General features: G+C 38.2%; 1 protein-coding gene across 1 annotated transcript in view; it reads left to right on the top strand.

The window, feature by feature from the left end:
• The window catches only part of syt7b (synaptotagmin VIIb), a 58,499-nt gene extending 46,110 nt beyond the window's left edge, over window positions 1-12,389 (top strand). The window contains exons 7-12 of the mRNA XM_062429722.1: window positions 2,881-2,996; window positions 7,651-7,918; window positions 8,813-8,982; window positions 9,317-9,431; window positions 9,646-9,845; window positions 12,285-12,389. Coding sequence (XP_062285706.1) covers window positions 2,881-2,996; window positions 7,651-7,918; window positions 8,813-8,982; window positions 9,317-9,431; window positions 9,646-9,845; window positions 12,285-12,389 — 974 coding nt within the window. The remainder of the gene's footprint in view (window positions 1-2,880; window positions 2,997-7,650; window positions 7,919-8,812; window positions 8,983-9,316; window positions 9,432-9,645; window positions 9,846-12,284) is intronic.
• The last annotated feature ends 1,013 nt before the right edge of the window (window positions 12,390-13,402 follow it).

Genomic DNA, 13,402 nt, shown 5'->3' with positions numbered 1-13,402 from the left:
GCAATGCTCTCAAGCGAGCTAACGGAGTGAAGCTTAGCATCACTCTTCATCTTCTTTCTTGGTGGACAGATACCACCAATGCTTTTAAATGGCTGCAGTCCAAATCCTGTCACTTCAAGGTGTTTGTGGGTGTTAGAGTGGCCACATTTCAAGAGCTCTACAGACCATGATACTGATCTGATACATCACAGCATAACTGCGGTTTCATTTTGGAGTGGAGACAGATAACAGATAGTGTATCACTCTCAGATTTTGTATTTTATTTTCTGATTTACCATCTAGGTAAACCTGTGTTAAATTGTAGTGTCTGAGGATGTTCTTAGCACTGTGCTGATAGACGTTTAAGGAATCCTTAATTCCAAATCTTTGCGACGTACCTCGTCAGAAAACTTGACATAGTTACTACCAATATGCTACTCAGGGGCAACATGACTCTGCATTACCTTAAGTAACATACACTCCCAAGCCCAGGTGGCTACACTGCTGGCACCAAAGCAAAATCCTAGCAGATCAGTTCTGGTCAAAGTTCATTTGTGACTAACTTCCCACCTTGCAGTCATGGATCAAATGGCTAATTGTGACAGATAACCTGGAAGAGGACATAATAGTCCTTATAAGACCTTGACAGCATTAAAGGAATGCTGTTCCCAGTTTAAGCAGCTGGCCTGCTGTGGGGGCAGCTCTTGTGAATTCTTTCATGCCATCTAAATGGGCCCCTCTGATGGACAGAATACTCACTTCAATTGAACCAAACTAAAGCAGACAGGTGTGCTTCAAATCACTATAAAAGGCCCTCACTCAGAATTGCAGAATCTGAGTGAGGATTGCAAATCTCTCTGTTCTCTATCCCACCTACCTGCCATGCGTTTCTGAGGATGTAAACATTTCATGTGTATCTGTATTTATTTGTATTTACATCCATCCATCCACTGTTTTTGGATGGACAATACAAAATCTACATCGTCAATGTCTCATTTATTTGATAACCTCAAAGCAGTCAGCAATCAGCAAGTTTTCAGAACCTAAAGAAATATTTAACAGTAGTTATTGTATTTAAACTTGTATTTCTAAAGGTCTTGTACTGTACATTTTGTTTGGTCTTCAGTGTATGTGAAAGGAAAGATAACAATGGACATAGTCTCACACGTCTGGATGTTTTTGTTGGTTGCTTGTTTCTTATACATTATTCTCAAACTTAGGAAGGAATTGTTTCTAGATACATGTTTGTAATCCCAATCAGTGAGGCCAGTCACAGCCTCTGTTGAGAGTCATATATGGCAGTATGAACAATTCATTTCAAAACCACAGGCATTAATATGCTGCAAAACTTCCAATGAAATGATCAGTGAGTTTCACTTACATCATAGGTACACCATTTTCACTGTGGATTGTACACTCCAGCACTAGCATCAGCAGGTGGCTTATTCGGCTCTTGCGCAGTAGAACAACTTGTGCTTGCTGTCATCTTTCTTTTTAAAGAAAATGCCTATTTTCAGATGTTTTGTTTTTTCAGATGTTTTCTTTCTTGGCAATTGTAATTGAAGGCAAGCCATAGAGGTGGTACATAGTTTTAAATATTTAGGCTTGATTTCAAATGTAAACTTCATTAAACAACGTACGCTACATTTTAAAAAGGCAAATGTTTAGCTTTGATGTGAGCAAAGAAGTCCTGACGATGGTTTACACCAGTCCAGTGGAAAGTTTAACCTCCTATAACATCTCATGCTGGTATGGAAATTTAGGAGCCAGGAGCAAAAGTAAGCTCACAAAAACAGTTAACACTGCCAACAGGATTGTATGACATAGGTGAGTAGACTCAGTGCTTGAGATGTTCTGAGATGATCTTACTATACAATAGTAGCCAGATTTTTTTTTGCATTACCTTCATATATAATAGTTTCACCCTTGCTAGGGGGGCAAACACAACAGAGAAAGACACGGATAGACAGAGTACCAGCAGCTTGTGAGAAGTGCCAGTGCCCAAGAAAAAGCTGTGGTACTCGAAAGAGTAAATTCTAGTAGTGCCGGTACTGTGTACCAGAGTAGACTTTTTGCACTGCGTATAAACAAAGAGAAGAGCTTTACTAAAACAAGTGGTTCAACCTTGTCAGTCTAGATTTTGTTTACATCTGTTTCCCTACGAGATTGCATGAAATTACAGGAGGTGGCGCATTGCTCCCTCTGGCATGATAATCTTAATAATATCCTGTAGTGTGTATGATGTGCCTAAGAAACCCTCCAATCTTCTGAAGGCTTTTTACAAGATTTTGGAATTTGGCTTCAAGCTTTTGCTCCCATTCAGTCACAAGAGCATCAGTGAGGTCTGCACAGATGTTAGACGATAAGACCTGACTCACAGTCGCTGCTCCTTTTCATCCCAAAGATGTTGGATGGGGTTGAGGTCAGGGCTCTGTGCAGCCCAGTCAAATTCATTTTCTTAATGAACCACACTTTGTGCACAAGTACATTGTCAAGTTTAAATTGAGGAGAACCCTCCACAAACTATTGCCACAAAGTTGTCACAAACTATTGTATAAATATTATTGTATGCTGTACTATGAAGAATGTTCTCCACTAGAACTTAATGGCCTTGTCCAAACAATGGAAAACAGCCCCAAACCAAAAATTATGTTTTTTCTTTGCAATTTAGTTTACATTAATGTTAATTATAATTATTTCGATTATTTATTCAATTATCTATCTATTTCAGTTTATTTTACCTGTGTTTTTAATAGAGCCATGCTCGAAATTCCTTTCTGCTTTACATCTTTGACGCTGTGCTGAATGACGATAAAAGGAATCTTGAATCTAGAATCTTGAATCTTAAATCTTGTAAAACAGCACGTTTGTGTGTTTATGTCAATCCTAACAGGACCCCAGGTAACAAACCAGGCAGTAGCCCCAGAGGTCACACCCCAGATGAGACCGGACGCCGCCACGATGCCAACTCATCTGTCTCCGACTTGGCCAACTCAGTCACCAGTGACATGCTCATGGTAACACACAATATCAACACTGTATATCTGTAGTCCCATGGGACACATTTATTGATACACCACTAACTCATCCCTGCTCTGCCTGTTTTCTGCACTGCTGAACTCATCTATATTAAGAGGGGGATGACTGTTGTCAGCAAAGCCTTTTTAAATCATAAAAAATGAGATGGCTGAGAGACTTGAATGGCGCTTCCAGCTAATCTTTTCTAATCTAAGATGAAAATGACATGCAGGCCTTGAAACAAGCAAGTCGAGAATGAGCCAAGGGGGGTTAGATGGAGTAATTTAAAAGCCTCAAAATAGGACTTATTAGTAATTAATCACCATTATAAACACTGTTATGAGGGCCATATTCGCTTACACGATAATTAGCAATATCTATCAACCTCACATGGACTATAGATGTTTATGTCTGTGTTGCTTAGTTTTTAACTTTTAATAGCTCAGCCCTCTTGTTTGATGAAGTTTGTAATGCATTAATTATTTTTTGTATTGGTTGACTGAACTAGGAGCATCCAGTCATATTAATGCAGATGTACATTTCAGCCATTGTAACCTAAAACCTCTCAGTGTTACTCTGATGAGACGCACATGTTAAACCATTTGCTGACGCAGCTCCCACACAACCCCAACACCTCCAGATGCCTATATGTGCTACTGTTATTGTTGATTTAACTAAGTTTTATGTTCATATATATAGAATTCTTGTTGCTGCTCAGAATGAAAGCCTTTTCCACCTATTGTGTAACCATTTGCTCTAAATGCTCAATTCCTGTATCTCTGACTGAACCATAGCTGTTTTAAACTTACATAATTCTGAGCAACTTCAGGATTTATGGTCCATGTTGGCTTGAAAGTTTAGTTTGGCATTTTAAAGCTCATTAAAACTTGAAACTTCCTCTGCTGATGAAGACCATATGAATCCTTGATAATTGGATCTTGGGGGGAGATTGTTTTGTCAAATGATTATTAAGTTTGCGCTCCTGTGATTTGGACTTCAGTTAGGTTTCTTTAAAAACTAAACAGATATAACTGGCACTCTAACTACCACGATTCACCTTTATAGCAGCATTTGTGATTGAGTTAGAGTTCAGTGTTAAACTTGCAACATGTCTATTGTTGCTCTTATCAGAAGAAATAACACTGTATTTACCAAATTAATTGCTGAGCTAAAGGGCAGCAACATTCAGTTGCCACAGAAATAAGACTTAAGTTGTAATAAACCAGAATAATCATTCAGTTTTTTTTACATAAAATGTTAACATTGTCGTCTTACACTTACTATAAAACATATATTGTCTTAGTTTTTAAAAAGATGGTGAGAAAATTAGTCATACACACTTGCTCAGTCCTATGTGAAGTGTTTCCTCCTCCCAAGTGTTTCATCAGTCAAAAAGTACTTTCCTCATCCCACTTAGCTCACCCACCTGTAGAGCATCAGTTAGTTATGGTTATACAGTATCTCAGCTAGCTGAAACATACAGTAATCATCACTCTGAAGTGAGACACCGGGAGTGTGCTTTATTCATTGCAGTTTGGTAATTAGCTGCGAAAGAACATGTAGTGCAGTGGGTGCTGCGAGAATATGGCAGAGATGGGTAGCAGTGTGTAATTATGTGGGTTTCATGGTGTGTCTGAGGAATTCACAGTGGTGGTACTTAATGATAATACTCATTCCGGGCAGTTTTGCCAAAGGCGTCTTTATATTACACAACCCTCCTTTCATGCTGAAAATACCCATCCTGCTCTTTTGAGCCACTTGTGCCAAGCATTGGCATTGTGCAGACTTTATTTCATAGACAGTATTACAAAAAAAAAAGAAGCTGTGAAATGGCATCAACTTCAGAGTATATACATCCAACCCTCTCAAGCGTCTCAGGTGTTAGAGGTTGGAAGAGGGTGGGTGGGGGTCCTGTCAGCATCACATGGTTCTTATCAGGATGTGCTCTGACACTGCTTTCATTTTGTGTGATGCTCACAGAACCATGGATTGCGTGGTGTGAACATGTCTTTGCCTCGGTGTCATCACACTTCCACACATTTGCAGAGGTTTATATGTGTGTTATCTGCTTTAAGGATGAGTTACAAAACCAACAACATATTATGTCCATCTCATTATTTTACGATTTACCCAGCCTGTGGCTTGCAGCTCCAAGTCGATTAATATCTTCTGTAGAACTGAAAACAGTTCATGAATATACAGCCTCTTTTTCTTTTCTTTTTTTACAAAGGATAAATAATTTCCCAAGGCAGCTGGGCACTGTAGTTTTTATTTATCTCTACTCAAACAGGAGTAAATTGTGCATTTGTTGATAGCTATTTATAGCTGCAGGTTGGGTGTGCTTACAAGTATTTACAGCAGCAGGAGATTGCATATGGGATCAACTCAAAATCAACTACAGTGCCAATGTTCATTGTGAAGAAGCAACATGTCACCCGGTGCAGTGTGGTGGCTTATTAAAGTCTACGACACCGGCTTTGGCTACACAAGTGATACTTGTTAGAAGGATTAATTTCTTGTATAAAGCATAAATCGGTGTAGAATATCATGTCTTATTCTTTTTTCCCTTTCTGTTTCCTTTGGTTCAACAACTGATATAACAGCAAGCAACTGCTTGTGGGTTTTTTGGGTGTCAGAAAAAAAGAAGAACTTTTTTTAATGAATCTTTTTCTTGGTTTTTTGACAGTTGAAGCAGTACGATTCGACATACAGACGATATAAATTGTCTGTAGTGGAGCAATTTAGCAACCTGTCCCTCATGTTTGTTATGGCTGCCAAAAAAAGAGGAAAACATGTACATGAATGCTAAACATATACTCATAACAGAATATTAAAACTGAAGAAGAGGAGATTTTTAGAATTGAATGAGAAGGGGTATGTTGGGGAAAAGAAAGAGTGCCCAATGCAGAAAATGGGGGAGAAAACAATTTAGGCCAGCTGTTGGGTTGAGGACTGAATAATGAAAAGTGATCATATTCAGAATGGAGAATGAGGCTGAGCAGTATCATCAGAAATATGTGGGAGAATACGGAATTGGATATTACATTTCTGGAACTGCTCCTTGAGTAATGCCTCCAGCTCCTCAGATAGCAGTTTTTAAACAGGATTTCCCTCCCTCCCTACAGGTCAAGCCACCATCAGCCAGAGGGTCTGTCCACCAACAGATATACGCACACTTTCTGCCCTTATCGCTCAGCTGACACCGACCATGTGACATAACATTATGCCAGTTTGCCATTTATGAGCTTTTTTATGTTGAAGTGCAGAAGTAGTGCCCCCTGTGGATTGGAGTCCACTATTCCTATGAAGTGTGATACCACCTGTCAGCTCCTCTGAAAGTGTTTAATCTGTGTGTGAACATGCTGTGAATATGTCAGAGTTTGACCTTGTGGTTATGATATTTATGCAATACTCAAGGTTCTGCATTTCCTCTACCTTTACACACTCTGTTGCCAGTTTATTGGGTACACCTAGCTAAAATTAATGTATTAGTATTGTTGTGGTCAAATACAACAATAGAACAATCAATCCTGCCTTCATGAGGTTTATGATGTTCAGTTTTTGTTAAAACTGTTTTAGAGAGGTGTTGACACAACTTTCTAGTTCAACTTATACAGCTCATCCTAGCCTTCGGGAACAACAAAACAATCTCAATTCAAGGTACTCATACTCACTTTTTCTGAAGCTTTTGACCACATCACATGGTCCTCATCAAACAGTTGCCCTGGTGCATTGAGCAGTTCCTGGACTTCTCATTACATCTGATGTAAAAGTTGTCATATTAGGTGAATATTGACAAGTGTGACACAATATAATATATATATATATATATATATGTATATATATATATATATATATATATATATATATATATATATATATATATATATATATATATATATATATATATATATATATATATATATATATATATATATATATATATATATATATATATATATAATATTTTGCTTACCCCATTTATATCAAGGAAGGCAGACTTACTATTAGAAACACTTGTCAGTATAATACAGTACAATTTAAAAGCACCACAAACATAAAGTAGCTAATGAGTTTATCTTATGAATATGATATGATATATGAATATGATAATATAAAATTTAAAACATCAACTCATTATCCATCTTCAAATCCCGTCTAAAAACCCACCTCTTCAAACTTTCGTATTGACTTTAATTTGTCATCCACCCTGCAGTTTTCCGATTTTATTTATGAGTTTAATGCATTTATATGTGTCCTTTTTTGCTTTTAATTGTTGTTTATATGTTGTGTAAGGCGACCTTGAGTGCCCTGAAAGGCGCCTTAAATAAGATGTATTACTACTATTATTATTATTAAAAATAATCTGATCTTGCCTTATAATTGATCTCTGATAGATGTTAATTGTTAGAAGACTTTTTTCCCCTTCAAGGATGAAGGTGATCCTGGCTAATTCTGTCCTCCATTAACTTTGAACATATCATTAACAGGTTATTTATTAAAATATTATTCAAAATAGTATTAAAGCAGTATTAAATCCATAAACACTATATACACAGTATATGCCTTCATCACATTGTACGCGTTAGTATCAAGTATCAAGTATCAAGAAGGGAGTGAAAAATCTATTGTGTTTCCTCTTTTGTCTCCTAGTTGTCTCCGGGTTCAGAGGAGGATGACCACGAGGGTCCAGTGTGTGAGAAGCTGGGTCGCATTCAGTTCAGTGTGGGATACAGTTTCCAGGACTCCACCCTCACCGTCAAAATTCTCAAGGGCCAGGAATTGCCTGCTAAGGATTTTTCCGGCACCTCTGATCCGTTTGTCAAACTTTACCTGCTGCCTGACAAGAAGCACAAATTGGAGACCAAAGTGAAGAGGAAGAATCTCAATCCCCACTGGAATGAGACCTTCCTGTTTGAAGGTTTGACAGAAGTAACAAAAAGTGAACTTTTTTATTTTAACAGCACAGGCAGACACTCTGAACCTTTCCGTTTTGATACAATTGGCTTTACTTCCTCTTGCTTGAAGTCCATAGACTCCACTTTTCTATGTATAGTAATAATAGTTACAAAATCAGTTTTATATTAAAAGCCAATAGGTAGAAAAGTATATGGCTCCAACTAAAATTTATTTTCATTATGGATTCATTTTTTCTCAATTATTTGATTTGTCATTTGGTCTATAAAATGTCAATGATGGTTTCCAAAAGCCCAAGATGCAACCTAAAATGTCTTTTTTTGTTTGACTAACAATCCACAACCTAAAGATTCAGTTTGCTATCATAAAAGACTAAAGAAACCAGAAAATATTCACATTTGAGAACCTGGAACATAAGAATGTAGTCATTTTTTTGACGATCGACTACTCAGTGCACTAACCATTGCAGTTCTAGAAAAGCATTGATGTGGTAACCTTTCCCTTTGCCATTAAACTAAGCATTAATTTAAATTAAATATACAGGATGTTTGTTCTATGATTGAACAAATACATTATTTTGGTTTGTTAAAGAGTAATTTACAAAAGAAATGTTCAGTCTTCTGTAGTGGCATTATTCAGGTTTAAGAGGTCTGTCTTCCTGCTAGACCTGAAACATGTCAATAGTTCAAAATCATATTCATAAGGAGTTCTTATAAGATTTGGAAAAATCATTAAGTATCAAGATGATAAAACAATCTTTGTTTGTGTGTCTGCAGGGAGTAGACACACAAATGGGAAGCATTAGATAAAATCAGGGGGGGTTTTTTAAATTATTTTTTTTGCGTTTATGTGTCTATGTCCATCACTATGACTTATTTTGTGTCTATTTCTACTTCAGGGTTCCCCTATGAAAAGGTGGTCCAGAGGACTCTCTATCTACAGGTTCTCGATTATGACCGCTTCAGCAGGAATGACCCCATAGGCGAGGTGTCCATCCCCCTCAACAAACTGGACCTGGCCAACATGCAGACTTTTTGGAAGGAGCTCAAACCATGCAGCGATGGCAGCGTGAGTAAGGAGGGAAGAAGGGGAAAAGGAGGTAGGGAGAGAGGGAAAGAGGAAAGAAGAGGAACAGAGCGGGAGGAGGGGAAAGAGAGGACGGGACAGAATGTAACGGGTGATGTCATTCCTGGCTGCCTTGACGGTCCCGAGGGAGATGTGGCAGTGTGCTGGTGGGAGAAGAGATAGAGGGGGAATATGGAGAGGCTGACAGGTAGACTGAGAGAACACAGTGAGCCAGAGGAAGAAACAGAAATACACAGTAAGCAACAGAAGGGAGAACAGTCTGAAAGGGGGATGAAAAAAGTAAACAATTTGCTCTTGTTGTGTATGATTTCCCCAGGGGAGCCGAGGGGATCTGCTGGTGTCTCTGTGCTACAACCCCACAGCCAACACCATCACTGTGAGCATCATCAAAGCCCGCAACCTTAAAGCCATGGACATCGGAGGCACTTCTGGTATAGATGCTCCTTCATCTCGTATATTGTCATTTCCCTTATACATCATTGCTGCTTGCACTTTAATTAGATCAATGAGCAAAGATTGTGTTTTTTTTTTCATTGCTAGGAAATTACATTAAATCCGTCATAGTGCACAAACTAACATGAAGAATATAAATAGGAATGAGAAATTGGAAACAGCATGCAAACAGGCACATCTCCCTGTCCTTAGACCCCTACGTAAAGGTGTGGTTGATGCATAAGGACAAGCGTGTGGAGAAGAAGAAGACGGTGGTAATGAAGCGCTGTCTGAACCCTGTTTTCAACGAGTCCTTCCCCTTTGATGTGCCTGCCCACGTGCTGAGGGAGACCACCATAATTATCACCGTCATGGACAAGGACAGGCTCAGTCGCAATGATGTCATTGGAAAGGTATCTCCTTCCCTTTTCGTCGTTTCTCCCCTCTTCTTCTCTTCCTCTGTGTTTTTCTGACTCTGTGACAGAACCATCACCACATGATCTCTTAGCCAGACTCTGCTGACCCCTGCTGGAACACGAAGACTGCATGCCAATCATCAGCTGATTATCAGGTTGATGGTTGATAGAGATGCATGTCAGTTTGTCCCCCTGAAACATGCATTTGATTAAATTTAGGTGTGTCCAAATTCACCTAACTTCGACCAGAATACCCCTTTTGATTATAAATGTTATGCACATTGTGTAATTGCCCATTTGTTGTTTCAATATTTCAGTTACAATCTGTGAATTCTTGCTTTACTTGAATAAGAAAAACACTACTGCACAGAGGAGTTGCTCCATATCTCTTTAAGGATCTATTGCACATACAATGACTGAGATGTTTTTTTCAGTTAAGTAGTTCAAAGGTCTGTCATTTCATAATAATTTCCTAATTGTTTTCCAGACTTTTTCCTAGGAAAAAAAATCCTTTATTTAAACAGGTAGTCTCATGGAGATATGAATCTCAAAGTTCATTGAAGCTCATTCAATTTGTGTATGGCAAAATATTTGAAACTATGTTCACCAATTTCAGTGTGTACAAGAGGTATAGATAATGTTAAAATATCCTGAGACCTGACATTATATGTATTGTATTTGAATGTAATTAGCAAACAAAGGTAACTGGACAGGGTTTTTTTCAATAAGGCTTTATAGATAAACAACATACAGTGCTGCTCCCCTTCTGTCTGTTAAGGCAGACCAACCCACCTTTTCATAAGGAATGGTGAGTAAGAAATGTATCACCTTTTATAAAGCCAAGTGCACTGTGATACACAGAATCAAGAGGCTTTAGAGTGGAGGAAGGCATCATGGATACAATATCACCATAATCAAGCAAAGGCAAAATTGTAGATTGTAGTATTGATTTGTGACTAGCAAAAAAGAAACAAGATTTGTTTCTATACAGAAATCCCATTTTGACCTTTAGTTTGCTTGATAGGTTTTCCACATGGACCTTGAAAGTAAGTTTGAGTCCCAAATATTTATAACAATCAACAAATTCAATAGCTGAACCTTGAAGAGTTTGGATGTGTGCAGTGGGCTGGATACTCTTTGGTGACTTAGAGAATAACATACATTTTATTTTGTCAGAATTTAATACTACTTAATGATTATGAAGAGCAATCTGAAATTGATCAAAAGCTGACTGTAGATTTGCAATAGCCAGATCGAGGGAAGAGCCAGTTGCATAAAAAATTGTGTTATCTTCATAAAAATGAAAATGACGAGCCGTCTCCAAATTTTGTCATTTTGTACCAAATTGCACTAAAATGTCCTAAAAACAATTTGCTGCTATACCTCCAAATTATATAGAACATTTACAGGTAATATGAAATTCAATAAAATAAAGCATTATCATCTTATTTTTTTATCTATTATTGCCTTTATATACTGTATGTTGAACCGTATCCTGCGCTAACTTAAAGAGTCTAGGTTATCCAAGCAACTGGAATTCATTGAAAGTGTACTGCAGGAAATGAGCACTGTCTGTTTTAGCAATAATTACTGCTAAATTACATAACTGCTTTAGGATCCTCTTAGAAAACTATTAGGAATTTACAGACCCCTGTAAAATTAAGAATAATCTTTGTTTCTGGTATTCTACTATTTGTTCCACATCAATTTGATCCCATTACTGAATCCATATGTGAGCACTCAGGTCTGTGCAGTTGGCGAAGTATCAGATACTGTATGATATTTAGTTATAGATATATTGTAGAGAAAAGAGCTTACTCTAATACAATACACAAAGCCACAATTTCTGTCTAAAATATATGACAGACCCTGACCCTCCAATCATATCGAGCAAGCATTATTAATGAACTATTGAGTGCTCTGTCAGTCGTGCACATCTACAGTAATTACAGGTACCATACATGTTGCCATCCTAACCACATGCATTATCTTCCCACGCACAGCAGAATGAATATGTTGCCTATTATACCACACTCATAAATAACTGGAAACTGTCTGGAGGGAGAAAAAAAAGCTGAAACAGTATATCAGGTGACATGTACAGTTCAGTAGTTTCTTCCTATAAAAAGTATTAGTCAAAGACATCATGTTTGATCTTTGTTAGTGTCAGCATTAGCGTTTTATGAGCGTTTCAGCAAGTGAAATCTCTTTCTCTAATGGGGCTTTTTCTGCCCTGGATTTAAATTCTGATTATAGTGGCAGACTTAGTGGTGAAAGCAGGACTCAACTTAAAACTCACAGTGAAACGTCTTTTTTCTTTTCATCTGCTTTTCTTTCTCCAGTTTTTATGGGATGCTCTTAACAAAAAACATCAATCTCACTCTAGTGTAACACTAGATACTGTACATGACTTACATCCTTTTATTTTCCTCACAGATATATCTGTCATGGAAGAGTGGCCCAGCAGAGGTAAAACATTGGAAAGACATGATGGGTCACCCTCGTGCCGCTGTGGCCCAGTGGCACGCTCTCAAGGCCTGAGGGACCCAGCGACCAACTGTCTACAGTGTTTTCTTTTTCCCCCCAGCATCAGCCTCTCAACCCCTGCCCTCAGCACATATCTCCTGCTCACTAACTGCAGTCTTGGGCTACAGACAATGTGTGTCATCTCTTTGTTCTCAGGCCTCTTTGATATCCCCTGCCCTCAGTCCTTGTGACACCATCCTTAAATTTCACCCTTGTCAAGTTCTGATTCCCATTTGACCTTCCCCCTCCTCATCTCTTTGTCTGAACTTGAAAAAGGTCTTTGATGTCTTTACTCCCTTCCTCCTTGTACTGTCTTTCTATGAGATTTGTTATTTTCAAGATACCCCTCAGTCTGTCTTCTACTTCGTCAACCATTCCCTGTGTTAAGAGCAGTACCTCTTGCCACCCAAGAATACAAACTACCAACCAAAAATGGATCAAACTGATATTCCAACCATTTGTTCTTCTATGGCGGCAAGACAGGCTGCATTCACTGACCCATGGTATCTGTTGGAGTGAGGAGTCTTCCACTCTGCTCCTCACTTTCTGTCAACATCCTGTCACTTTGTTTAAATCTTCTTCTGTTTGTTTCATTATTCCTCCATCCCCTTAAATGCCTGAAAAATCAGGAAAACCAACACAGGCAACGAAAGAGCGGGATAGGCTGTATTTAAAATGGAACCGGACTCAACTCATGTTTGATCTTTTTCACTCTCTCTTTCTCTGGCACCACTGTAATAATTCTCCCTTGGCTGGAACCCTTTGTCGTCTGTGCGTGCTGTGGGTGATGTGCTGTAACCCCAAATAATGTTCTTCAACAAAAAAAAAAAAGGATACAGTGACTGACCGTTTAACGCCGGTCCATAGGGCAAGTGTAAAAAAAATAAAAATAAAAAAAGGTCCTATTTTCTTGGAAAAGAAACCCTGATGGACAGAAAAAAAGATTTAAGTGATTGATGTGTTATATTTATGTTTTCAAAAGAACTTAGAGAATCAACCTGTTCTTCCAGACACAGAAAATAAGCAAA

This window comes from Scomber scombrus, chromosome 1 (genome assembly GCF_963691925.1).
Source record: "Scomber scombrus chromosome 1, fScoSco1.1, whole genome shotgun sequence".
Classification (NCBI taxonomy): domain Eukaryota; kingdom Metazoa; phylum Chordata; class Actinopteri; order Scombriformes; family Scombridae; genus Scomber; species Scomber scombrus.
This window is presented reverse-complemented; position numbering and strand designations above follow the sequence as displayed.